General features: G+C 37.7%; 1 protein-coding gene across 4 annotated transcripts in view; it reads right to left on the reverse strand.

Moving 5' to 3' along the window:
• Positions 1-119: 119 nt before the first annotated feature.
• The window catches only part of TEX11 (testis expressed 11), a 28,901-nt gene continuing 3,241 nt past the window's right edge, over positions 120-25,779 (reverse strand). For 2 of the 4 annotated variants that reach the window (XM_026040937.1, XM_026040934.1), the window contains 22 exons: positions 24,589-24,674; positions 22,759-22,816; positions 21,988-22,083; positions 21,245-21,326; positions 19,476-19,554; positions 17,919-18,070; positions 17,162-17,247; positions 16,008-16,145; positions 15,203-15,305; positions 12,760-12,884; positions 11,885-11,970; positions 11,281-11,334; positions 10,521-10,561; positions 9,237-9,323; positions 7,724-7,794; positions 7,225-7,344; positions 6,283-6,355; positions 4,704-4,853; positions 3,720-3,828; positions 2,666-2,786; positions 746-910; positions 120-423 (listed from right to left, as the gene is read on the reverse strand). In XM_026040937.1, coding sequence (XP_025896722.1) covers positions 352-423; positions 746-910; positions 2,666-2,786; positions 3,720-3,828; positions 4,704-4,853; positions 6,283-6,355; positions 7,225-7,344; positions 7,724-7,794; positions 9,237-9,323; positions 10,521-10,561; positions 11,281-11,334; positions 11,885-11,970; positions 12,760-12,884; positions 15,203-15,305; positions 16,008-16,145; positions 17,162-17,247; positions 17,919-18,070; positions 19,476-19,554; positions 21,245-21,326; positions 21,988-22,083; positions 22,759-22,816; positions 24,589-24,674 — 2,154 coding nt within the window. In that variant the 3' untranslated portion in view covers positions 120-351. Of the gene's footprint in view, positions 424-745; positions 911-1,942; positions 2,004-2,665; positions 2,787-3,719; positions 3,829-4,703; positions 4,854-6,282; positions 6,356-7,224; positions 7,345-7,723; positions 7,795-9,236; positions 9,324-10,520; positions 10,562-11,280; positions 11,335-11,884; positions 11,971-12,759; positions 12,885-15,202; positions 15,306-16,007; positions 16,146-17,161; positions 17,248-17,918; positions 18,071-19,475; positions 19,555-21,244; positions 21,327-21,987; positions 22,084-22,758; positions 22,817-24,588; positions 24,675-25,779 lie in introns of those variants that run through there. The other 2 variants (XM_026040935.1, XM_026040936.1) reach the window with 2 other exon arrangements.

Raw genomic sequence — 25,779 nt, forward strand, 5'->3', positions numbered from 1 at the left:
CAAGGCAGCCAAGGCACTGAGACGAGGTGCACGGTCCTGAAAGACCTTCATTGTTCACACTGCCACTACTACTAAGATCAGACATTTAAACTAACCATTTATACAACAGCAGGCCCATCTCATGAGAAAACTATGTATTTGTTTGCAACTGCTACAGAATGAAAATGATCCCCTAGAGGAAAACACATTTCTTCAATAAATACTTGTGAAAAGAGTAAAACTTTAAAACTGACAGCAAGAGGCAGATCCTGGTTTCTTTTCCAATGCTCCTGTGAGCCTTGCAGAGCTTCCATCCCACAGAAGGTTTCCAAGAGGGATCGCTGTACTCATTTTGTGCAGTTGTGGCTGTCATTACTCTTCACGTGGAAAAAGCCCTTTTGCTCTGTCTAACTTATCCAGCACCTCACTATAAAGACCAATCATCTGCAGAATATAAGCATCAAAAGAAAGAAAAATACAGTGAAATACAAAGAAAACCACTGTGAGCTAAAGATGGATTTATTTGTACCAATATAAAACAGAGGTTATAGCTGATAGCTGATTTTTACATCTGTTCATAAAGCTATGCTTATTCTTAAGTAACGTATTTAAAATGGTACAGAAGTGGCAACCAGCTCTTGAGTAGTTTCTTCATATCCATATTCAGATCCATATCCTCAAAAAAACCCTCACGTCCTCCTCTCCACTACTAACTATTCCTAACAAATCCATTCCCACCTCCTCTTACCCATCTGTTTCCACTTACATGGCCCTCATAGCTTTTCTTCAGAGATCCTAAGTGACTGAGGAAACGCATTCCCAGTCCACACCACTGCTCAGCTTCTTTGTAGTTGCCAATGCTATACTGAAATATCCCTGTATTCCAGGCTCTTGTCATCAACCAAAGGATCTCCATCTCTGGGTAAGCCTCCTAGAGCCACAAACAAAGCTACAGCTAATCAGAAAATAGAGTTTTCACTTTAAAACTGACTAATCAAGAGTAAGAGTTTAATATTACAGCAGAAAAACAAAGATTATTTCTCCTAAGCAGACGACAGAATTCCTTCCACCACTATCAAGCAGTTTGCTTCCAACATGGATAAATCATGTGGCACTTACCTACTGACAGCCCAGGGAATGCAATTTTCTGTGCCTGGGAATGATGCTATATAGGAAGCATGCTTTCCAATGGTGTACCTATAGGCAGGCTGCAGTAGCTGCTGCACTGCATTCCCATTTATCCAGATAGTAGGGAATATCCCAAACCTGCCTGCTCCCTGCAGCTCAGAAACAGTTCTCACTGTTTTCATATTTTCCCTGTAGCTGCAGCAATAGTTTGCCAAGGTGAAAGCTGCCCTTACTGATAACCACGGAAGAGCAGCTGGAGCACTCCACAAGCTGTGAACTGGTGGGGAATTGATTCACTTAGAGAAATGAAGAACGAGCAATGAATTTAAGTGAAGCCTAAACTGAAGCCTGCAAAGACTCTTTTCTTTTCTCACATTTGATAGATACTTCTCATTGTAAGTAAGAAGGCCCAGAATGAGTTTCTGAACTATAGCACTGAACAGGAGGGACAAATCAGAAGTGGTGTTCCAGCTTCCTAAGTGACGATGTTCTGATGTGCTGCTCTGATTTCCTTCTCTTAGTGTGGTACCAATTATCATCTACTGCTATGAGTAAGATGGAAAAGAGGGCTTCAAGTGCTGATGAAATTATGCTGTTATGTGTATCAGTCCACATTAACATTTCAATCGTATCTCTCAACAAGAACAGACACAAACATGGGCACAGTCTTTTGGGGGAAACTAGGAACAGCATCTTTATGTTATTTCTATAAAGGAAGAGACATTCAAAGATGACTGAAGAAGCAGTCATGCACTCAGATGAAGCTGATAATGCTGGTTTCATAAATCCATAATAACAGGAGGGTTCCTTAAATTATTGTTGTCTTTGAAATTCTGTTTAAAAATGTATGACTTCCTCATCACAACTATTTTCACTGCATAGCATATACTTCAGGCCTGAAAGGAGCAGCAGAAATGTAAGAACTTACCCAAAGAAAGATTTCAACCTCTGTACACTTGTCCTTATAGAAACATTTCAAGTAGAAATGTTTCTATTTCAAGTAGAATACACCGCAACAAATACTCACGGACAGGAATCTAACTTCAGGTCATTTGGAAAAAATAAGGAAGTAATTAGTCCCTAAATAAATTTCACAAAACAGAGCTGAGCAAAAAGCAAGAATGATACCTAAACTTTACTCTGATTTAAACTCATCTGGAAAAATAATCTCCATTTACAAAACCATATTCATTGTGCAAAGGTAGAAAGCAAGAGGAAAGATAATCAGTTACTCCCGATCAGATCAAGATGTTTCCAAAACAGGCACTGAAAATCTGGCCTTAAATGTCTATAAAATAAAATAAAATCTAGAGAAATATGCAAATCAGTCATAAATATCCCAGAGACATTTACTCTGCGTTCATTTCACTGCCTTTGCTACTGAAGAAGTTTTCCACTGAAAACATATATATTTAGTTGCATATATTTACATATATATATATGTATGTATGCACAACATATAACGGTATATAACGTCAGTTTGATAATTATTGACATTCTAATCAAAGTGTTTTTAAATGTGCTCAGGATCATGGGGTTTTTTTTCTGTTTCACTTACCGTGCTGCTAACCATGCTCAGAGCATCTTCGAAGTAGCCCCACACCTCCTGCAACACACAGGCCTCCAGGTCTGTAACTCCGGGCGGCAGGGAGAGATTAATCAAACTATGTACACACTTGCTGGGAATCAGAACAGAGCAAAAGAGGAATATTTCACAATACATATACAGAGCAAACAGCTACATTTCAGTATCACTAGCATACCAGCTTGGGCTACCATGATCGCGAGCCTGGCACATCCACTAAAATGATTTTTGTGCTCATATTCTTTTTTTACCAAAACATACATTTTTCTAATATTAGCTCTCATTTGCACAAATGATACAAAAAGTGAGATAAAAGCAACAATTAATTATTTTCATTACTGAGCACTATAACAATCCCAAAAGACAGATTTACAATATACTGTAGAGGTGCTATACATAACAGCAAGTTAGAATAAAGACACTTATCCTAATTTCACTATGGGATAACTATGTAGTCAGCATCCTGCCTGTTGAGCTGTCCGCAGAAAATCATCAGCAAATACATGGATTTGCAAAACAGTTCTCTATCTCAGTGTAGAGGAAAGGCAATATGAATGGTAACTTCTGCTTAGCAATTACTATGTGCAACTCAGGATGGATAAAAAAATCCTTTATGGGATAACAAGTTATCACATAGAGAAGGAGATACCAGGTTATTTTTCATATTCCATAAGTACTACAGTTAATTTTCTTTTAAATACCTCGTTCACTACTGCAGAGTAACACCTGGAACGAACATCATCATCATCTTAAGAAACAGCAGAGACCCTTTCCTGATCCATTTTTCTTCTTCACTAGATGCACTGGAAGCATCACTTGGAAAACATGCTTAGTGAACAGACTACTGTTACTGTACTCTTAAACAGCTATTAGTCAGTCGTACTTCGGAGATATACTGGTTGGCCAGCAAGACATGGAGCGTAGCCCACAAAATAAAAGGGCTTTATTTGTTTCCAAACTGCAGGTCTTATTATCTATCAACGTTCCCAGTCACAGGCTCGTTGCAAAGGTACGTGATTCCACTAACCTAAATCTCACAGTGTCAACAGCAGGCTGCTTTCTGTGGAGGCTCAGCGCACTCTTGAGAGCCTTCTTACAAAGTAAGGGATACCGAGCTGGAGACTCCATTGCTAATGCTTGAAAACAGGAGGAGAGAAAGAAGAAAGAAATGACTTAAGCCAGATTTTCTCTCTTTGGTCACTAACTGCTATCGTTGCCCAGATCCTGTGCAACAACTAAAGAGATCTGCTTAATGTCTGTGCTTGTCACAAGCTAATGCTTCTCTGCAGAAGTGTGGTACATTTAATAATTAACAAGCACTCCCTCTGCTGTCTTCTGTTGCAGTTACCCAAGGACAATAAGTTCTACAGTAATTACTAGTTTTGTGGGGTTTTTTTGTTTTGTTTTGTTTTGGAGGTGGGTGGATCTCCCGAAACATGAAAATCTGGGTTGAAAAATTAGGCAGGAGTGAGATCTTCCAAGCCTGGGCCTGTACTCACTCAAGACAAGGGATATAAAAAGGAGCTTAATCCTACAGAATCCCTTCAAGGATTTGCATAGCAGCTCTAAATTTTACACATCTTCCTTGGAATTTAGACTCTATTTTCAAGAAAGCATGACTAGAACTGCGTGCTGAAAGCATGATAAAGTACTGAGAAGTGCTAGAGAAGAGCTAGTTTGGAGTTTGCAACAGTTCGTGTGAACAATCCTTTCCAGACTAACAACTTAAATAAACGTGTCAGGTTCCCTAACAACTTAAATAAACGTGTCAGGTTCCATAAACGGAAGGACCCCATAAATTCACCCTCCATGTAATAAGATGACATTGCAAAATATAGGTCTCTGAATACTGCCAATATCCTAAGCATTTCTGCCTCAGGACAAGGTATATACGGTTGTACTGATTTTATGCAAGATACATGATGCACAGTAATCCTAGTCACCATAAAGAGTAACAGAAGCTATTTCTTCACAGCTTCAAGAACTATAAAAATATAAATGCAATCCTTACATGCAATGATTTCCAGTGTCTTGATCTCCATTTGTGGCTGTTCCCATACTGACTCCATAAGCTTGTTGAGTTCAGGATCATTCAGTTTGGCTCTTGCTTCAAATTCATAAAGAAGCAACAACTTGTCCGTTGGATCTTTAGCAAATTCTCCTGTAGGGGACACAGAATTGCACATACAAAATTACTCATTTATTTTAAGCTCCATGGTATGCAGGAAGGTATAAATTTTGCTTCCAGCAAGCAGGAAAAACATTAAGGTAACTCAGACTTAATGGTATGGCAAGTAGAACTCAGGAACTGGCTTGGACAGTAACCCCTAATGTCCAAAGCACAACCCAACCAACCTCTGCACTTCCAATCCAGATTGTGTATAAATGGCTAAATTCATGTAACCTTCTTAAGCAAAATATAGGCACTAAAAAAAGCCATTTTCACAGACAAGTAAAAGAGAGAACAGAAGGCTACAGGCTCAAACCATCAACCTGTCAAAGAACTTATCAATTGCCTCAAATTCTGCTATGATACTTGACACCTTTCTTGTAGAAGAGCCTTCAGAAAATCCTTAAATGGCTTCTTCCAGAGCAATAGGCTTGTCCAGACATTAGCCAAGATGTAGTGAAGGAGGAAGGAATGAGCTGGCTGCCTTTCCACAAAGCTCTGTAGCAGCAAAAATGTTCTAGTCCTGAGACAATCAACCCCTCAGGATTTTCAGGATAGAAATAAAATGGGAAGTAGTCATCCTGGGTGACCTTCGGTGCAAAAGGGCAAATAGAATTTCAAATAGAGGCTGTATAACAACCTTTTTGTTCTGAAACAATAAAGATAAAGCAGAGGAAAAAAAGAATATGAAGTAGATTTCTTGACTAAAGTTAAACATTAATGCAACTTAGAATAGAATCTCCATGGTGTCCCAAACCAATAACTGAAAAGAAACCAGACCACAGGCCAGACAGAGACGCCTAATGAATGTTTCTACATTTATACTACTGCTGAAAGGGGAAGCAGGTACCCTCTCGCCCTAAGAGTCACTCAGCATCTTAGTTGTTGGCTGAACACACTCCAGTTTCCAGGGATAAGTCTGATTTAAATTGACATTCAATAGGTAAAGAGAGGATGGGTTTTGGCACTCCCAAAATATATTACTAGGACTTCTGGTATTTTTAAATGCCTTACTCATAAAGAGGCTAGTATAATTACTAAAACTGTATCCTGTCTTACTACAGGGCAAGAGCAGAGTCAAAGAAAATACTGGCATCATCATCTTTAACCTGAGTGATCCAAAAGGAAATCTGCTACTCAGCTACTTTAGAGCAAAAAGCTTGGAATTTAACATTTGAGACAAAAAAGGCAACCAACTTTCCTCAGAAAAATGGCTCCACATTTTACATCATCTAGACAATAAAAGCCAGCAATGACATATAAAAAAGTACAGATGGTTTTGCCAGTTCTTAAGTCTTATTGCCACACACCTGCTTCAACACTCATCAACTGAGACAGCAATTCCATATGCCATATATATGATTACAGTTGCAAAGTCTGAGAGTTTAAATGCTCTGAAGAGACACATTTTCTTGCTTACCTGATAGTTTCAGAACTTTCCATATCTCCTTGCATGCCTGGAGATGTTGAAGGGCCTCAGTCAAAAGTTCCATCTATTTTATAAAATATTCAAGAAGCTATTTTTAGGTCATCGTTTTAAAAATGTACAAAACTTGCATCTCAAATGACAGCAGCAGAGAGGTCTCTATACCTAGCTATATAATAAATGATGAACCAGCCTAATTAGTACATCATCCAGACCAGCTACTACTGTGTATTTTTTTCTTTTTCAAAGACCTCCATATCTCAGACAAACAAACATGTTCCAGAAAAGGACAGTTTAATTCCTATAGGATATTGCTTATTTTAGCTCGCAAGCATAAAATAGTATAATTCAGACCAACAGACAACCAATTCTTACAGAACAAATTACTATGCATTGTTCTCCAGAAAAGCAATGAAACCATAACCTCTATATCCTCCTTCCCACAGTAAGTTCTAGAAAAAAAGTGTGTAGACATAAAACAAGTAAGTTGTGAGCTTCATCCTCACCATACCAGTAACTATTTTCAGCAAGTGCAGAGTCCCACACATGCAGCAGTCATTTGTCTATTCAACCTATGTTTAGAACAGATTCCTTACATACTATGAGGTATGCGAACTCTTTTAAGAAACTTAAAGGCTAAAACTCCTTTAAGAAAGGATAATAATCTGAGCCCATGCTGATACAGATCTGCTCAGAACCTATTTACAGAAACCCATCGTTTTCAATGTCTAAATAGCATTCAGGTTATTGATTCTAATTAATTATGAAAGGTTCCCATACTAGGTGTATCGATTCTGGTTAATTATGAAAAGTTTCCATACTTTCAACAATCTGTTCTGAATGAAACAACCAGCATCTTAAAATGAAAAGAAAATGTTGCACTGAATGCTTATTTTATGGCTTTGCAAAGAATCAGTCAAAAGAATAACATCTCACCTGCTCAGAAGGTGTTTTGTCCTGCTGTCTGCCCATTTCCAGATCAATTGCAGCTGCCATTAACAGGCATGTCTTCTGAGCAATCAGAACAGCTTTGTCAGAAGGACAAAACTGGGACAACTGAAACCAAAAATAGAAGCAAGTAATGAGAATTGTGCCTTTACAAAGCAACCCTGCTCCTAAACGGGTGGCTGCTGAGTTTCATCTTCGACATTTTCAGTAAACAGTCCTAAAGCGCACATGTTCATATCGAAATACTGCTTGTATAATTAAACAAAAAAAGTTTGTTCCATGATAAAGGTTGTAGCAGTGTTTGAATCCATTCTGCAGAGAATAAAAAGCAACAAAATATGACAATGATGCCTAGATTTTGTCTAACAGGCCAATTTCCTTGTGACAAGTCTCCAAGGAAGTATGTGATACATGGATGCAACTTCTCAAGGAATTAGATGGATGGCAGTATTCCTCAATCAAAGACACCACTAGTGAGAGCACATACCTTGAAAGACAGTACAAAGAAATCCCTCATCTTTTCAGGACAATTCTGGAACTGTACAGCCGAGTTCCAAGCTAATAATAATAATAAAAATAGAACAGGAGCCTAGAATTAAAATCTTCAGTATGTTATGGGCTATACACATTAAAACTCTATTAAGAGATGGTTTATACATTCTATGATTCACTTTCACAAATTATCATCACCAACTTATTTAACAGCAGCAACAAATACCATTACCTGTGATCTGTTAGACTACAAATAGATGGCTCATACTTTCAAATCCTTTGTTTTAATGATTTTATCAAAATCAAGCATCCATTCTATCGCATACCCTCTCCACAACAGCACTAACAAAAAGTAACACTTTCTTATATTGGTAAACTGTATCAGAAGCTGGATAAAAATGTTGAAAAATATTCCCAAAGCAAAGTCAAGCCTATTTCCTCCTCCCCCCCAAAAAATATCTCATTCAACCTCAGCAGGGTCATATAGAGAAGAAAATACACTGTAAAATATATTGCTTATTAGCAGATGAATCAGATGTAGCCATCTAAAGACAATTACATGATTTTAATGTATGAGAATCCAACCTAACTAAATGCTTACATTTCACCGTGACTTTGTGGATTCCAACTTGCACAGTGACTTCTTCCCAGAGACATGTTTTCATGGTCTCTCTTAATCATTTATTCTGTGAGCCAGAATGTTGCTTCAGAAAGAAGCAGTCACCTCAGATGAGCCTTGCTCACATTGGTGCTTGCTACCGTTACCTCTGCCACTTCCCAATCTGTTATCCTATGGTCACATATATTTTTTTCATAAACAACGAGCGCACTGATGACATCCTTACAAAATAGGTGTAACAAAGGCTGCTGAATGAGGACCCAGGGACACATTATGGATCTCGACTATGAATGCTACACAGCAGCTGCATTCATAGCCATGATAACATTTTTAGTTTATATATTCACATGCATATGTGGACTACTTATTTAAGGGAGTAATCAAGACTGTCTGTCTGGATGGCTGAGTTAAGCCCATCCTGCACCACGACCAGGCCATGCACTGATCACATTGCTGCACTAATGCTGAATTCATAGCTCTCATTTTGTTCACAATGGAAAGTGCATACGCAGTATTTGGCACTAAGGTATTTTATTACTTTTAGCAGTATTCCTTTCAGATACTGAAGAAAATTTTTTATTTGCTTCTCCTTGATTTTCAATTCTGTAGCACGAGGCAGGTCAAAATTTTATCATGGACTTAAGACAACTAGCTAACACAACAGTCACACAGACCTTGTCTTGGTAACTGACTTAAAGCATGAGACATACAAGATAAGTTTTACACATGAGAAAATACAGCAGGAGAATTCTAAAACTAGTCAATGCAGAGACTGCCCAAGTGCCAAGTTTTATAAACGTGCTGTATCTCTAACACACTTTTTTCTTCCTTAACATCTGGCTGGGTGGAGATGGAGGTGATTTAGTTTAGATTTGACAGTGAAACCTACCAACTTTTCTAAACCAGTGAGCTTCAAGGATCCTTCTGTCTCCTGTCAAATTCTCTTCTGTGAAAGGCTCAGCAAGTCTCCTGTGAGCTGCAAAAGTTGTGTTGTTCAATAAATAAATAGCCTTCGCTAAGCAGAATAAACGCATTTCAAAACATAGGAACTATATCTATGAAACAGAGGTTGCCAAAACTTCCATATAATTCCTGAGGTTCTTCTTGCAACTTAAATCTAATATGCTTAACCAGAGAGAGTTGTAAAAACATCAAAATGTGCCTCAAGCAGCAATTATTGTAAGATATATAGGGCTGCCAACGAGTTTGCTCCTTTCAAAAAAAAAAAAAAAAACAAGATATTGACACTGAAGGATACTGCAGGGAAGTTTTACTTTATTAGCACAAAAAGACATTTTAAAAATGTAACTAATTGGAGACCTTTCTTTGAAGAATCGTTATTCCATTTAGTTCAGTTCTTCACCAATTTCTCCCAGTCACAGCCAGAATGGCTAGCAAAAAGTTCAAAGATTTCATGAACTTTGATGTCTAATAAAGGACAGAAGTGAAAAGATTTCACGTGATTTAATACTTCAGCTGGACAAAAGACCTCTGGAAAACTCCCACAGCTTTTCCAGTACAAACAAGAGGATTCTTTTTTCTAAGAGAGAGTATAACTAGAAGTGGCAACCAAATCTGACAAGTCTCTCTTGTCTTTCAGCAATTTGCTATTATTCCTTGCAAGTTTCTAAGATGTCCTGAACAAAAAAAAACCCAAAACAAACAAAACGAGCGTTAATTTAATCTAAGAAACCCTCCCTTTTAACCAGCCAGAACACTAAAAAACACGGTACTTTGCATTTAATTAAGGCCAGTATAAGCTGACACTGCTAATTCAGAGTACAAAACCAAACTACTTCCTTTTGTGGTAGCCCTGCTGCTCAAGATACTAACTTTGTTCTTAACAGTGCAGTCAGACTACGAGACTGTCACTTGAGGCCACCCAGACTGTGGCTTGTACACAACTATCTGTTGTTTGCATGTGTGGCCAGCAAAACTGCCCAGAAGAAAAACCATTTTGTCTGACAGAAGCTGTCAAGTTCAAGCTCTACTAGAAATGGTTCTTCCAACACGAGCCTGCAAGTTTGTAATAGCAAAAACCTGTAGCACTGAGGTCCAACTTTGCAACACTGCCTGATCTCCAGGTCTAACTTGGCTCCTAACTTTTACTGATTTTAGTCAGAAGTGGAGAACCTAAACTGAAATGAGTCCAAATATTTAGACAAACACATACCCAAGGTCAAGTAAGTCAGCATGGAGTTGATATCTTTATCTCTGAAATGGAGGGAAAATAAAGGTTTCAGAAAATAAAAAAATGTTTCATTTATTTTCTTATGACAAAATACATTACTTATGACAGAATACAACAGCTTGGTAATTATGGGTACAGTTATTCTTTCCCTGACAGACAGGGAATTCTTTCCTGTTCTTTCCCTTTTTGGTCATTAGAAGCTTTTAGCATTTGAAGTCCTAAAAGGAAAGTGAAGACTCGCAGGAATTTTTACTGATCACAATGGAAAAAAAAAAAAAAAAAAAATCACTGTAGAGGTTTAGCAAGAGACCTTCCAAGTATTTGGAAGGGTAAACTTCTGATTTCACTGAGTGTACCCTGTCTTTTTGTCAGTCAAAACAGTTCTTCTCCTCCCAGGTCAGCACCCTATTTTAAGTGGCCAGACTTCATCAAGGAAGATCTCAGTTCTCACTCAGAACCTCTGAAACGTATCTCATTCTACTGTCAAAAGTAGTTATTTAGTTCACATTCTCCATAAAAAATACCTGGCAGTATTATGCATTAACAAAAGAGGTAACAAAAGAGAAAGAATGTAAAGAAAAGGTTATACAAGATGAATAGATGACCCTATGTGATGCCATGAGGTCCAACCAAGAAGTGATCTGGGCGGATCTTTAACCAGCATAAAAATCTCACGAATACTGCATAAGAAAGGAAGCCCTGTACAACGTACCTAACATAAGAGTTTTGCAAATGGACTTACCTTCTCTCTTCATTTTCTGCCATGACTTTTGACAACATAAGACGAACCAAACACCTAAATACGAGAGAAATGAACAATGACAAGTCTAGAAAAAACATAATTCACAGGACTCGGAAGTGTCACATAAAATAAGATTATTCTACTTCCCACCCTTTTGCCTTTCTCAGCCTACGTCATTCTGCCTACCAATTAAATAACAATAAATGTACTTGCAGAATAACATAATTTGTTTCACAATATTTGTTTTTATAGAAAAGTGATGGAACAGTTCAACAAGACACTGCTTGATCAGAGGATACAAAAGAACTGGTGTTTCTACCAGATACCCTGTTGCCATCTCCTTTGTCATCTGTTGGTTATATGTTCACATCACAATATAATCATAAAATGTAGAGCTACAGATACTAGTTTCTTGGGGAAAAGCTATCTGCTAGATGCTACAGAATTAAAAAGATGCTAGAGTTTAGGAGTAAGGTATACTTGCAGCACCAAAAAGCCTACGAAGCGATCTTGGAACTACTCTGCTCTCCACTTTCCTCCTTACTATAAACTCGTAAAAAGAAAACAAAAAACCTCTTTCCTTGCAAGGATCTCAAAATCTTACTTTAAAGCTGCAAATACTTGCTGGCAATCTTGTGAATGTTCAGATAAGTACTCCAGAGCTTTGATAGCCACAACCTGCTGTTCATTCTGAAAACAAATTAAAACATGCTTTGTTAGCACCCTCACAAAAAAAAAAAAAAAAAAAAAAAAAAAAAAAAAAAAAAAAAAAAAAAAAAAAAAAAAAAAAAAAAAAAAAAAAAAGAGACAGAGAGAGAGAGAGAAAAGTATTTTGAGCATTTTGGAAAGGTCTGTGCAGCCTATTAAGTCTATGTATCAAGAAAAGACCGAAGGACTGCACACAATATAACCTCAAATCCAAGAAAAAAAAAAAAACACATACAAAGAGGTCATGTGATGAACAAAGAGTTGATGGGAAGAAAAGGATCACTGCATTTTGGCAAAAGTTTCAAGCTTCAAAATGCTGAACAATGCCCTAAAAGGCAACCAAAAGTCTTCTATTTATGTCAGTGTAATTTGCCAGGTCAGGCATCACTCACTCATTCACCACCTGCAGGCAAACAGGAGAAACAACTGATTTTTCAGTCTCTTATTCCTGTACATTTTGCAGGCAGGTTCCTCTAGAACCTCAAAAAGTAAAACTCAGAGGCTGAAGTGTGTCTTTTTGCTGAGGAGAGCTTTATGAAAGCGTGCCACATAACTTCTAGCTACCAAAGGTAGAAACCTTTATTTTCCTGAAGAAATCAATCCAATTAAAGGAGAAAGTGATTTCCCATATGTTTTACACACCAATTTGACTACTTAGAGTAAGACTTTGGTCCTTGAAGCTTGAAATACTTATAAATGCATGAAATACCTAGACAGAAGTAGGACAGCTGTCCTTCTTATATTAAGAAAGAAGAACAAAGATAATGTCACCTCTAAAGCAATTTGGGCAGCCAAACTCAGGAGGTCAGTGCCTGTGTTTCCATCCATTAAGAGCTTGTCTTCGTGCTGAGACTGCTTTTCTGCTAGCTTCCCCATTGCAATCACTGCTTCCACAGCTGCAGCAGAGAGAAAAAACAGTGAAAATTTTCATAGAAGTAGTTGAAGAGGGAAGCTCTACAGTTTTAACAAGGCTTTTCAGATGACTTATGAAAGGCTATAATCCTTTTTTGGTTTTTTAATATGAAAAAAAATGAGATTAAAAAATTCTGACCATGCCAGCCCTTCTCCACAATTAAGGATTTCTTTACTAGAAAGGTGCCAAAAAGGCTTTCCAAGCTACAGATCTAAGGAAATAAGGATGTCAAACAAATGAAACTCTCTCTCACATCCTTAATTTTGTTCTGCTAAATATCTGTTTGTCACAGAAGACAGAGGACTTTCTCTAATACATGGTCTGGGCATGTTTCCAAGCTCCCACATCTTGGCTCATGCTAAGTGTACTGCTGCTTTTATGTTCACACTGTGCTGCGGTTCCCACTCTACATTATGTGAACAAATTATGCTGTCATTAAAAAGACGTATAGAGAATAATTAACTGCCACAGAATTCAACGGAAAATGTTCTATTTATAAGCCCAGCATGTTACTCTGCATTCTAAATAAGTATAGAGTAAATTTCCCAATTTTCATTATTTGAGTTGAGATTCTCATTAAAATATGAAATGGCAGAATTCATTAGGAGGAGTCTACAGAGATGTTTCATTCTGTAATTTGCTTTCATGTTCTTTCTGGTAACCTTTCTCACTAATTCATGCCTTTTGTTCACTTCAGCCTCTGCTTGACCAGAGTAATTGAGAGCAACAGTTCAGTTAAGACCCATCTAGCTCAGTACCGTGTTTCAACAGTACATGCTTAGAGAAGAATATTAGAAACAGTAACTATAAAATCATTCTCATCCTGGAACGCTACTTCAGCTTCTGCCATTGAGATCAGAGACTTCCTAGGCTCCATCCAGAAAACACCCAGCTGTGGTAATGAACTCCACAATTACATTCTGTTTGCAAGACGCATACTCCTTTGGCTGTTTTAAACCTATAGTCTGACAGTTTTGATAGCTGTTTTTTCAATACTGCGTTTCTGTGTTATGAAAAACAGTAACTAAACATTTTCTAATCACCTTCTCCACAGCAGTCATGATCTTTTAGACTCTTCTCCCCATTATATTTCTACCAAGATGAACAATCCAAATCTGCTTTGCCCTTCTGCTCCTCATTCAAGGGTAATCTTTATTGAAATGGAATTAAAAATGCACGTAGCTGAACTGTGAATTTTACAATGGCCTGGAAATGTCCCTCTTCTGCTTTCTACTTATTTCAATTCTAGTATTCTACTTGCTATTTAGGATCCTTGGCCACAAATAATTGAAGTCTGGGAAAGTACTCAGGAGGCTATCATATGCTTGCCCTATTTTTACAGCCTTCCCTAGATCCACACAAAATTACTGCCAAAACAAGGATCCTGGGCTTTGGTTTGACCTAGTTCATCTCCTCTCCCTCTTACACTCTTGGCTGCCCTTGGAAACTGAGCTAACATTTTCAGAGAACTAGTCACAGGAAGTATAAGATTTCTTTCTTTGGGATTATTCTCTAACCACGTGTTCCAGTCCACACCACAGAAATTAGTTTAGTTTGACAATATTGGGTCCTGATAAATTCACATCTCTTAGCACCCACTCGCTGTATTATTACTGCTTACAAATCTTTTGATTATTCCAAAATTTTCCCAGGAAAGGATATAAAGCTGACTGGCCTCTAATTCCAGACACCCTATTTTTCACTCTTTTTAGAAAGAGTGCCCTTTATTTGCCCTTTTCAACTTTACCATCAACCTAGGACCCAAGCAGACATTATACACAGCTTGTAGAGCATTTGACTGGTTTTGTACAGACACATAGGCAAGGTTAATAATGTCTGTTATCAGTTGAAATAATAAACTGGCCTGATTCTAACAACTGCAGAGAAATGAAGTTACAGAAGAGAGTGAGCAGTCTTGAGAGATGATTACACTATTCAGAACACCTGACATGAGGAAAAAAGGGAGCACAGGGAGAGCCAGATATTAAATCTCAACTGAGAAGAGGAAGAATCTACAAAATCCTGGAAGAATGAGCACAGAAACAAGAAGGTAATGGGAGCTCAGGACTGCTAAGATTTTAAGGAGAAAAAGACAATCAGTAGAGTAAGAAATAAGAAAGACACCAGGTAAACTGAAATACAGCTCAGACTAACTGTTTTATCAAAAAGAAATGGTCAGAAAGGAAGCATGAAACTGGGAGATATCATGAGAAGCAGGCCAAAAGAGATACTGTTTCTAAAAGCAAAAAGAAATAACCAAATCCTCATATTGAGACCAATTATGCTTATCATTGCTTCTACCTTTGTCAGTATTTTTTTCCAGCACCGCAATCTTATAGACACTGAATTGAGTAAAAATGCTGTTTGGATCACATCTCTCTGCTTCTTTCACTGCCTCTTTAGCCTATTAACAGAGAATGTAACATTCAGTCCAATGACATCTTGGTATCTAGAAATCAGTAATATATGTTACCAGGGTAGAAAGACAGCTATACAGCATTTTAATTACTATATTACTGACATTTATGTGATTTCTCAATTGGCTTGGTTTGGCAGCATCCTCACTGGAAAGAAAATGAGTGACCAGCACAGGACCCAAAGCTTGACAATGACCCAACTGCTTCCTCAAATTCAGAGAGAGAACAAGAGAGAAAGAGAGAAACCCTGAAGACTGAGAAATTGATCTCCCTTCTGTTACTTGGAAGTGTGCAGTGCAATACCTCCAAACCAGAGGCTTTTTAGGAAAAGCAGATGCCCTTCCCCACTGCAGAGGTAAGGGCTAATAAATTGTTGTGGGAACTTCTAGCAGTGAAACTCTTTTCCTATTGGGCTCATTTTTCTCAGAAAATCTGAGAAGAAACCTGATTTACAGGCATGATCACAAAACTTGTCGATGGTTCCTCCCACTGGAATAATAGATGGTGCAAGAGAACTCAGTAGCATCTAAGAAGATAAATGACATCTCCTCCTCCTCCTTGTAAGATAGGCAAAAACAGCTCCCTCTTTCTCAGAGCAAAAGAGGTACAGCAACAACGAGGTAAACCAAGTCCCAATGGAGTAGCTATATAACAACAACAACACAGGAAATAAATACATATCTATATACCTTGTCAAGCTGTTTCAAATGAAGATAGCAAGAAGCCATGTTCCTCTGCAGTTTAGCCAGGTTCTGATCTATCTGCCCAGGTGTGTAGAAGCTGACAGAGTAGTTGTACCACTGAAGAGCTTCAGAATAGTTTTTTGCCTAGGAATTAAAAAAAAAAATCATCCTTAATCAAGGAATTAAACTACCTATGTTCTCTTAAACAAAACAATTAGAAAAAGTGGCAGCTTAACAGTGCATCAAGGATGAAAGCTCATCTAACTCCAGATGGTTCTCAAGGACAATTGGTGAAGGTTTTAGTATTGAAATTTTACTCTCTAATCAATTAACACAACAAGATGCTGAGACGCTGGGTGAACAATCCGGGCAGCAAAGAGTTAAAATTCCTGGTGCAAATGGAGCATGTGTCATGTAGCAAACTGCCAAGGTCAATTGATGGCTCCCAGGCAAAAAGCACATGTCGACAGTTCACTTTTGCAATTAAAGATCATCAGGAAAATATTTTCAGTTTCGACGTTTTAAACGGACAAGCCTGGAGCCTGCTGAATGGCAGTGTGTGGTCCTTCAGCTCAAACATCTATCCCAACCCCCAGAAAAAAGGGAGTATCCCAGCACTCTCCAATTCAAAAATTACTAACTACTGCAATATCCAATTTCTGCTCTGGCACAAAATGGAGTTTCTAAAGTCATAATATATTTGGAGAAACAACAAAGTACCTCTCCAGGGCCCACTCCCCATTTAACTCACTTGTCTGTCCAGTTTGGAAATGAGATAGGAAGCAGCATTTAATAATCCACATCAGTGCCTCTAAAGACTAAAATGTTCGATGTAAATGGTTCAATGTAAAACATATTTTAGTACTTTTACATCCTTCCCTGGACAAAACCACAATGATGTGCTACACAGGCCCCTTGGCTGATCCATTCTGGCCACAACACTGTGTCCACGTCCAACCCCTGAGATGAGACTACATGAAACGTGTGGCTGTAATGGAAAAGAGCATCCAGATGGATGAAAACAAAACTAGTTCCCACCGGAACACGAATTTTAGTCATAACTTACATGCTAACCAAAACCAGACATGCCAAAACACTCAGGAAAAGCAATTCTACATTTTCACTAATATTGATAAAAGCAACACTACTTGGTCTCAAACCTCGTATTTTTTGGCAGCTCTGTCCCACAAAATAATATGCAGCTGGTTCAAGTTTTCAGGCAACAGCTGTTTCCCAGTATAATGACCTGAAAAGATACTGCAAGTCAGCATTTTACAGATCTTTAAGCAGCATAGCGGGGAAGTACCTAAGAACTATCCGAGAAAGACTGGTCCACAACTAAGCACAATACAGCAATAGCATCACTCAGGATCCAGTGTTTCATATCCTGCTTCTTAAAAGAAAAAGCAGTGAGCAAAATAATTAAGTATTTTCCTACTTGAATGATGACTATGCCTCCTAAACCTACATTTAGATGCTGCATAAAACACTGATTTCCAGCAGTCAGAAAATACTTCAGTGCAGAAGGCACTAAAAAGAAATCTATAATTGAGCAGCTCAAACAAGGTTAAGCAACCTGCTTTAATACAAACAAAAACACGCTGTCCTGAATGGACAAAGTGTTAGCATTGCACGGATTTTCTAGTGAATGTTTCTGTTCCCACACATATTGGTCACACAGAGGCTACATTGTGCATACAGCCTAGCCTAAGAAAGAATAATTGTTCTAGCAATTGAATTCACCCTGAGCTTAATTACGATTGTCATGATTGCCACAGGAGTTCAGAGTCACTACACAATAGAAACAGAAGGAAAAAGAGACACAAATAAAAAGAAGAATGAGACCAAATAAAGAAAAATGGAATTAAAGACTTTAAGAGAACTAAATCCAGCTTTCAGCAAAATATGGATACAGACCTATAATAATTTCTTCAACCTTTTGCTTGGCAAGCAGCTCCCTCTTGTTCTGCAACAGGAAGTCAATGTGGACTAGGGTGATTCTTCCAAGGTCAGGTGAAGATTCAAACCGTTCAGCAACAGATTTTAGAAAATCAAAACCAACTGATTCCCTGTTCAACAGATGGATTTTTAAGAGGCTGCACAGAAAGAGCTGATAATTATCAATTCTAAAGACTAATATATTCACACCATCCCGCATGTTTCTCATCAGTGCTATTGACACAGTCACATTAGAACAAAGTCAAGATACAGATTTGCTGCAGATCATCTATTCAGAAGTAACTTCCTATGAGCTCATGCTGGTTCCACAATATTCCCGAGCGAGTTTGCTCCTCAAAATGAAAGAAAAAGAATTTACAGCAAAGTAAAAGTGTATAAATAGGCAATCGTGACAGAGTACCTGACCAGGTGAAATTTCACTTCTTACTTTATAATCGTCTGTTCTTCCTTACATGGTTTTCCCTAAGAAAGAATCTAGGACTCTAAACTCTTGCATTCTGAAGGTAAGTTAATATGAAAGAACAGATCATCTCTGACCCACAAAATATATTAAGATTGCACAAGGACTGGCCCAATCAATCCAAAGTAAGGCTGTGGCATTGCAGATCACCACTCAACGTTATTTGACACTGTTCTGCAGCTGTCATAATGTGTGTCACCTTGCTATGGAAAGGACAGGCTGGTTCTCAAAACTATTGACCTATCTCTGTCAGTTTTTATTTAAAACAAGGCTTCACCATATAACAGGAGTTCTTTGCCATCTTTCTCTTGCTAGGCTTAGTGGCCAAAATATTTCTCAGTCTTTCCCTCTCCCAGCATATATACAAAACTTTATTGGTATTATCTAACATCAACAAAAAAGTATTACAAGGAATGCACTGAGTTCTACAATCCAATATACAATCTGATCTTTAAAGGCAATGACTGTCAGGCTCCCAACTGGACCAATAGGCCTTAATTGCCCTGACAAGCCTGAGTTATCTCTTCAGTGCAATTGTCCCCAGCACTGTCTCTTGGAGAGACACATTGGACTACATTGCAGACAGCTTGTCTCCAGTTCTGTCTCTAGCCTTATCTCCTACTGCTGCTGATGGAATTCCCTGGATGGACCCTGGATCCCGTTCATCACTCTGCCATGCCTGCACTGTTGATGAAGGCTGCTACTGCGCCCTGCTCTGCCTGCTGGGTTCAGATGCTGCAGGACTGGGTCCCTTCCTGGTGAGATGCTGCAATCACCCATGGCTCCTGGCTCATCTTCCCTCCCGGAGCAGCCCTGTGCTTGCTGCTTCCTGATAAGGTTATTCCCCTGCACACTACCAGTTGTTCTTAATGATTTGTATTATTCACTAATTCTCCTTTTTTGTTATGTCAAGGGGTTGCTATTAGTTACCTTAGTTCAGATACATTGAATAATGATATTTCTTTCACATAGGTTACTTGAGTATTTTTATAGATATAGATATATGTTGGAAAGCCCAAATACTGTGTTTGCTTTACCTAGCAACGCTTTCATACCTTCCATGTTCCAGCAGCAATTTGGCAGTATTCAAGCAGGAGTCTAAAGACACTTCACGGTGCAGGAATTCTGCAAGAGCTAGATTGAACACAGCGCAGCTGAAACTATTCAGTTGTCTTAAAAGCCTAGATGCTTACTCTATGGCATTAGAGCCTCTTAAAAATATGTAATAATTCTAAAACTAAAGAGGAATAAAACTTGTTCATTGTATTTTGACTTTCTTCCTTTCACAGTGAATTTAGTACTACAAAAAGCTGACAAGCTCATAGCTCTGGAATTACAGTCCTCTGTCTCTTTAAAGCAGGAATAGAATAAGCATTAATAGCACAAACTTTTGCCTCAAGCTGCTCTCTAACAATAGGTCTCATCCTGATTTAAATGGAGCCACTTAAATGACTGAGGAGAGTGCTCAGGCTGTTGGGTCTGCATCACAGTGCAAGTGGAATTACATAAACCTGGTCCCTGCAGCATCAGTAACCCTAGATAATGCAAAATGTTTGTTGAATTGTCTGGTGCTCATAGGTAGGTATCAATTTTGGATCACTCAGCTCACGTTTAATCGCAAGATTTAAATAATGGTAGCTTTGATAAGGACTATACAGAGACACAGTTGTCAAAGGGAACATTTCTATGGCACTTATGTATTTCTAAGCAATTTTAACTGTAAAAAAAAAAGATTTCAGTCAAATCCCTAAAACTTAGCAGGAACCTTTAAAGAAAGAGAAGTTGCAGTGCACCAGTCTCATTTCTGCCAGCCACCTGTAAGAAGGCAGACATCCTGTTTAGGTAAGTAACTGGTGAAAAAAGAAAGGAAAAAAAGTGTGTTGCTTGTACAACTACTTGTTACCTTGTTTAAAGTATAACTGGTGTCTTATTTCTACCCAAATATAATCAGAGCGTGTTTTGATGGGCAACACGATGACAGAACAATTCAGGCCGCAAAAAAGCGGCTGACTATTACAATGCTAAACTTGGAGTAACTGTCCACTTGAAAGCTGGCTGAGATTCCCCAGCAGCCGCCTGAAGTGGAATTTCCATTTCTGCCACTCTGGCAGCCCTCAAACCATCTGCTTCTGCGCAAGAAACTCCTTACCTTGTTGTATATTTACGTCTCAGAGCAATCATTATTTATCTTATGCTTTCTGACTAAAAAGACCACAAAGTCTCTTTCCTTAATATTTCCCTATTTAGGGAAATTAGGTCTGTCTGAAACACTACTCTCTCTATTCTAAAATCCCCCTGAAATTTTTCTTCTGTCACATCAACAGAAACATCAATTCACTTCAAAGGATAAGTTCAGGGAACAAGGGAAGGAGTCTATATGACGTACACAAACCAATGAACAGGGGTAACACACCTTAATACTAACACATTAATATCCATTTGGCATCTCTTGCCCACAATTTGCACTATCACATATACACAATAGCCTTTCGCAGGCCTTCTTGTTATGCGGACTGGGTAAGAGACAACCCACCTCCAACTTCTTTAAGTTATCTTAGGCCTAGGTCTAAAATCAGTCACTGTCTTCATTCTAACAGGTTTCAGGGTCTTCCCCCTTCCCAGCAAACATATTTAAACTCTCACAGAAAAACAACAAAATAAATTTGTGTTTAATTCAAATTTACATCAACTTCTGCATAACTCCCATCTTAACACTGACTGCTATGTTTTTTTCTCTTTTTTTTTTAATGCATAACTCAGGTTGTCTTCTTGGATATGGAATAGTATGACCTTGCTATGAAACCTAAGCAAAACTATGTGATACCTGCTTTGATGTCTTCATCTGATGCTCTACTTTTAAGAAGAATTTTAACTTTCAAAAAAAACCCTGCTGGATGCAAACTCTCCTGCACAATGAAAAATAATACATTACTTAGCTGTTTGTTGAATACAGATCGTTTCAGAGTCCAGCACATCCATAATAAATATCAGAAAATTGTATATGCTCCCTTTCTTAATGACTCCCATTGTATGCATATATCTATATATCTTCATGCTATTTGGTACAGTGCAGTTTTCAAGTCCCAGAGAAAAAGCATCAATCACATTAGTGAAGTGTTACAGCTAACACCTTCCAAAACTCAACCTATCTGGTGCTTGCTTAAACATCTATACAGATATTGACATGGGGACTCAAAATGTAATGTGGACATTCATCTACTGTAGCCCAAAAGCAAAGGAAAGGTTTGACACATAAAAAAACAGGTGCTTTAAACCTTAGATGAAACTCACAGAAGTTTATTCTGTTTGTACAGTTTTGGCTATCACAGAGAAGTACACAAAGACATCTGCATCTGCACACTCAGCAAGACTTCTCTATAAAGAAAGCTGCCAACATCAAAATATTCTTATCAGTTTGAAAACTAAAGCAAGGTAAACACACCTCAGTCCATAGCTTATCTGATCTCAAGGATACTCTACTTGTGATTAGTATGTTCTATATGATTATGATAATAAATGTTTGAGTTTTAATGACAGCACACCTTAAATACTGTAACATATTACTACCTCATTTGCCAAGTTTATCGCCTTCAGTGCCTTGTCAAGGTACAGATTGCAATCCCACTCCAAATAGGCAGTAGCTAACAACCGCAGCACTTTAGCCTGGAAAGAGGAAAAACAAACAACAAAAAGGTTAAACTTCTTTTGACCAAGAAGAAAAAAAACGAAAACACACACATTAAGGGTTATCAAAAAAGTCTTAAAACTAAGCATATTAAAAATAAAATCTGAGTCAAAAAAAAAGCCCTTAAACCTTATTTATGCCTGGTACCAGACATATAAAGTGACTGCTCTACTCCAAAGCCTGAGCAGGAATGCTGGGTCCATTCTTAATGCTGCAATCCAAACAGAATACGAATCAACCACAGTTAAAGGAGAGAGCAGAGTAATAAGGAAAATTAGAGATCTGGATTCTAATCTGTAATAGGTTTATATAAAGGAGAGGCAAATAAAATCATCTCTATATTCACTGGCAGTAATGAGCTTATGAACAAGACAGACAGATCTGTCAGAAATTACACAGCTGTAACAGCTGATGCCTTGAAAGAAGAGGAGGAAGGAAAGAAAGGAGATCTGACCTCTAAGGGTCTGTTTCAGCCTTACTCCTGTAACATAATCTCTGTGAAATACTCCGAACACACTTGCCACTTTGCCAGACTTCAGAGCAGACAGTGCTAAAGAAAAGGCCAGAGAATCACTTGTAACGTTTCACAAAGTTGAGGCAGACGATGCAGTGAGGTCACGTCAACAAAAATCTCCTATTATTCTGTTTCTCACCTGCATTTCTTTCCCAGTAGAATATTTCACATCCATCTTCCCAATTTCATAACTCTGGCTATCAATGGTAAGGGAAAGATATAATTAATTTGGTTGACAAGATAAATTCAGCCATTTTTCTGATATGTGCAACATTCCTTTCCTTTCCCACTTCACAGCCATTAGAAACAACTTAAATCACACAACCTAACCTCAGTGCTCATTTTCATTGGGAAACACAAGTTTATGCCTTCTCTCTAAATCTTCCTATCAAAAACTGTACCTAATTACTGTCCTCAACATCTTAAACTTCTTCTATCCAAGCATTTCAGTAGGCTATATCATTTGTAACTAACTAGGTTTTCTCACTTGCCATACAACATATGCAAATTTATATATGAGCTGCCCCCTATATTACTGCAAGTTGGTAGTAGTCATAAGCAACCTGGGAATCATGATTCCCCTCTGATTCCCCCCTTTTTTCTCTCAAAGTTAAATTGCAGCATAGAAAATCACCTCAGAGAAAACAACCTTGGATTTTGCAATTAAAAAGCTATAAAAAAAAAAAGATTGACTGTTTACTTCCTAATATAATACATCCTCAGTACAGAGAAATCTTAACCCACTAGATGGAGCTAAATCTCTTTGTCCTGGGGAAAAAAAAAAAGTATTTGCAAATGTTCTTTTCCTCCTCAAATGCTGTCATGAGTATGTCAGGACTCAGTATTTAATTTTCTATAAGAACAGAATAAAAAGAACAATTTCCAAAGTTACAATTAATTTTAAGTACTTCTACAAATCCTCTTCAATAATGTGTGCTACTATGAATTTTTAAATTGGATGTGACAACATTTGATTTCTTGGCTAATCTAAGTATTTAAAACAAGATGTACAAGAAGAAATAAAAACAAACTTTCTGAGCCAAGTTATGTCCTTGGCATGAAGATATTCTTTCTGATAGCATTAATTTTTTATTCCTAAATAATACCATGTCACTCATTTGGATCCTACCCAACTCATCCATGATTATTTCTTTTTTAACTTGAGATTTACTTGATATGCCCCAAAAAATCTGCAAATAATAGATACATTGTCAGTCTGCCAAAACAGACAGATTTTATTCATTTTGTTTTTTTCTCTTAAGCAAATCCCTTCAGTGCTTTAATTACTTCTGCTGCAATTTTCTGATTTGGTCAATCTACCTGGAAAAGATTTTTTAGAAGTCTATAAAGGTCACTGGGAAGAAAATAAACACATTCACCAGGCTGTGCAACTGCTGGAACCTAGGAAAATGGGCAAGAGCACTGGAGCAGAGAGAACTGCCTAACAAAGCTGTCTTCAGCTGCTCAAGGACCTGCTCTCAGTGAGTCACCTCTTTCTGGAAAAATCAAATAAGATCTAAAACAAATTTATTTAAAACTGGCCAGAAGGCTTCCTCTACTCCTTTCTGAAGCTCTCAAATCCCTTCACTCTTTTATTATAAATGCCGTAAGAGCTGGGAACAGGCCCTTCCTAGAAGAAATCTCTTCGGAAGAAGTGAAAAAGAGGAGTGGTAAGGAGGAACCATGAATATGATTTCCACATAAAGACAAAGTTTTCATTCTGACAGCCTGCTAAAAACCCATATGAAGGGCAGTCCTAAGCATCAAGCAGCAGACTAAAGCAGATCCAAAAGAATGTTATCTAAACAAATATAACCAAGGTAAGTACTTGCTTAGCTGACTTAGTTTAGGTAAATTCAGCATTCTCATATCTACATTTTTCAATAAACCTCTATCCTCCCTTCTTTCCCTCTTGCTTCACATGTATTCACATCTCAAAAGCCAGATTTTGTTTGACTTTTCACACTACCTGAGCCAAAAGGAGCTCTGTTCATATTTCTTCCCTTCATAGGTTTCCACACCAAAGTTGTAACAGAGGATTGATAGGTAACAGGTCTGCAATAGAGAGAGGCCTCCTTCTATAAAGATCTTGCAAAAACTTCTTTAGATCTATGGCATTTCCATCTCAGGTTCTTTAAAATGCTTTTTACTTTACTATTATCTATCTCATCTGATCTTACAGGAGAGTAATTTGAACATAAGGAAAGTGGAACAAGATTCTGCGGCAGGAAAGTGAAGCAACATTAATCAACCTCTCCAGGACACATTGTGTAACAGTGGAATTCTATACACATGATATGGACTAAATCCTCAAGAAATTAGACTGAAAGCACTAGAGGTGTAAAATATAAATAATAAAAAATTATGAACAAGAAGAAAAACTGGAGAGCCTAAAAAAAGAGGTACTAAAATTTATTTAAAAAAAAGTCACCCAAAGACCTGTCATATAAACACTGTAAAACTAATTTTATTTTTACATTGTTAACGAAGACGATTCTACCTCTTCTACATGAAGCTTTCCCACAGTATCTCTGCTGGATTAAAAAGGGATCTTCTGTATTACAATATCAGGAGAACAAGGATTCTTGGTTATTTAGAGCACTTCTCTCTCTCCTTTATCAGCACCATTACAGTGTCTGTTCATAACAACTTGTCTTTCCACTGATAAGATTTGCAACTGTCATAAAAGTTGTCCAAAGAGGAGATTGAAAAGTTACTCTGAATGCTAATTGGCTGCTAATATTTTACATCCATGTACATCCATAAAAGCCACTTCTCACAGCAAACTATGGTTAGAATTTCAAACCCCTAGGCAAAAATGAGACAGTACAACATTTTGCCTCAGACAAATTTATTTCAGACCTCATTGTAGTCCAAAGACAGAAGTACAAGCCTACTATGCATAAACAATAAAATAATCTACTCAGAGGTGAAACTCTTTATTTTTCCTAAGTTTAACTGTGAATTCAAAGTGTTTAAGAGTTCAGTGCACTGAGAGGGCTGCATGTAAAATATGTGTTTAACATAATATGGCAGGTATACAGTGGCATAGCTCATTAGTAACAAGACAGACAGAAAAAAAACATGCCAAATAAAATGCAGGGATTTATTTTCTATTCTGAGTAATAAACTATGAGCAACAGGAGAAAAAAAAAAACTC

The sequence above is a fragment of the Nothoprocta perdicaria genome, unplaced genomic scaffold, assembly GCF_003342845.1.
Source record: "Nothoprocta perdicaria isolate Ctin4 unplaced genomic scaffold, notPer1 scaffold_270, whole genome shotgun sequence".
NCBI lineage: Eukaryota > Metazoa > Chordata > Aves > Tinamiformes > Tinamidae > Nothoprocta > Nothoprocta perdicaria.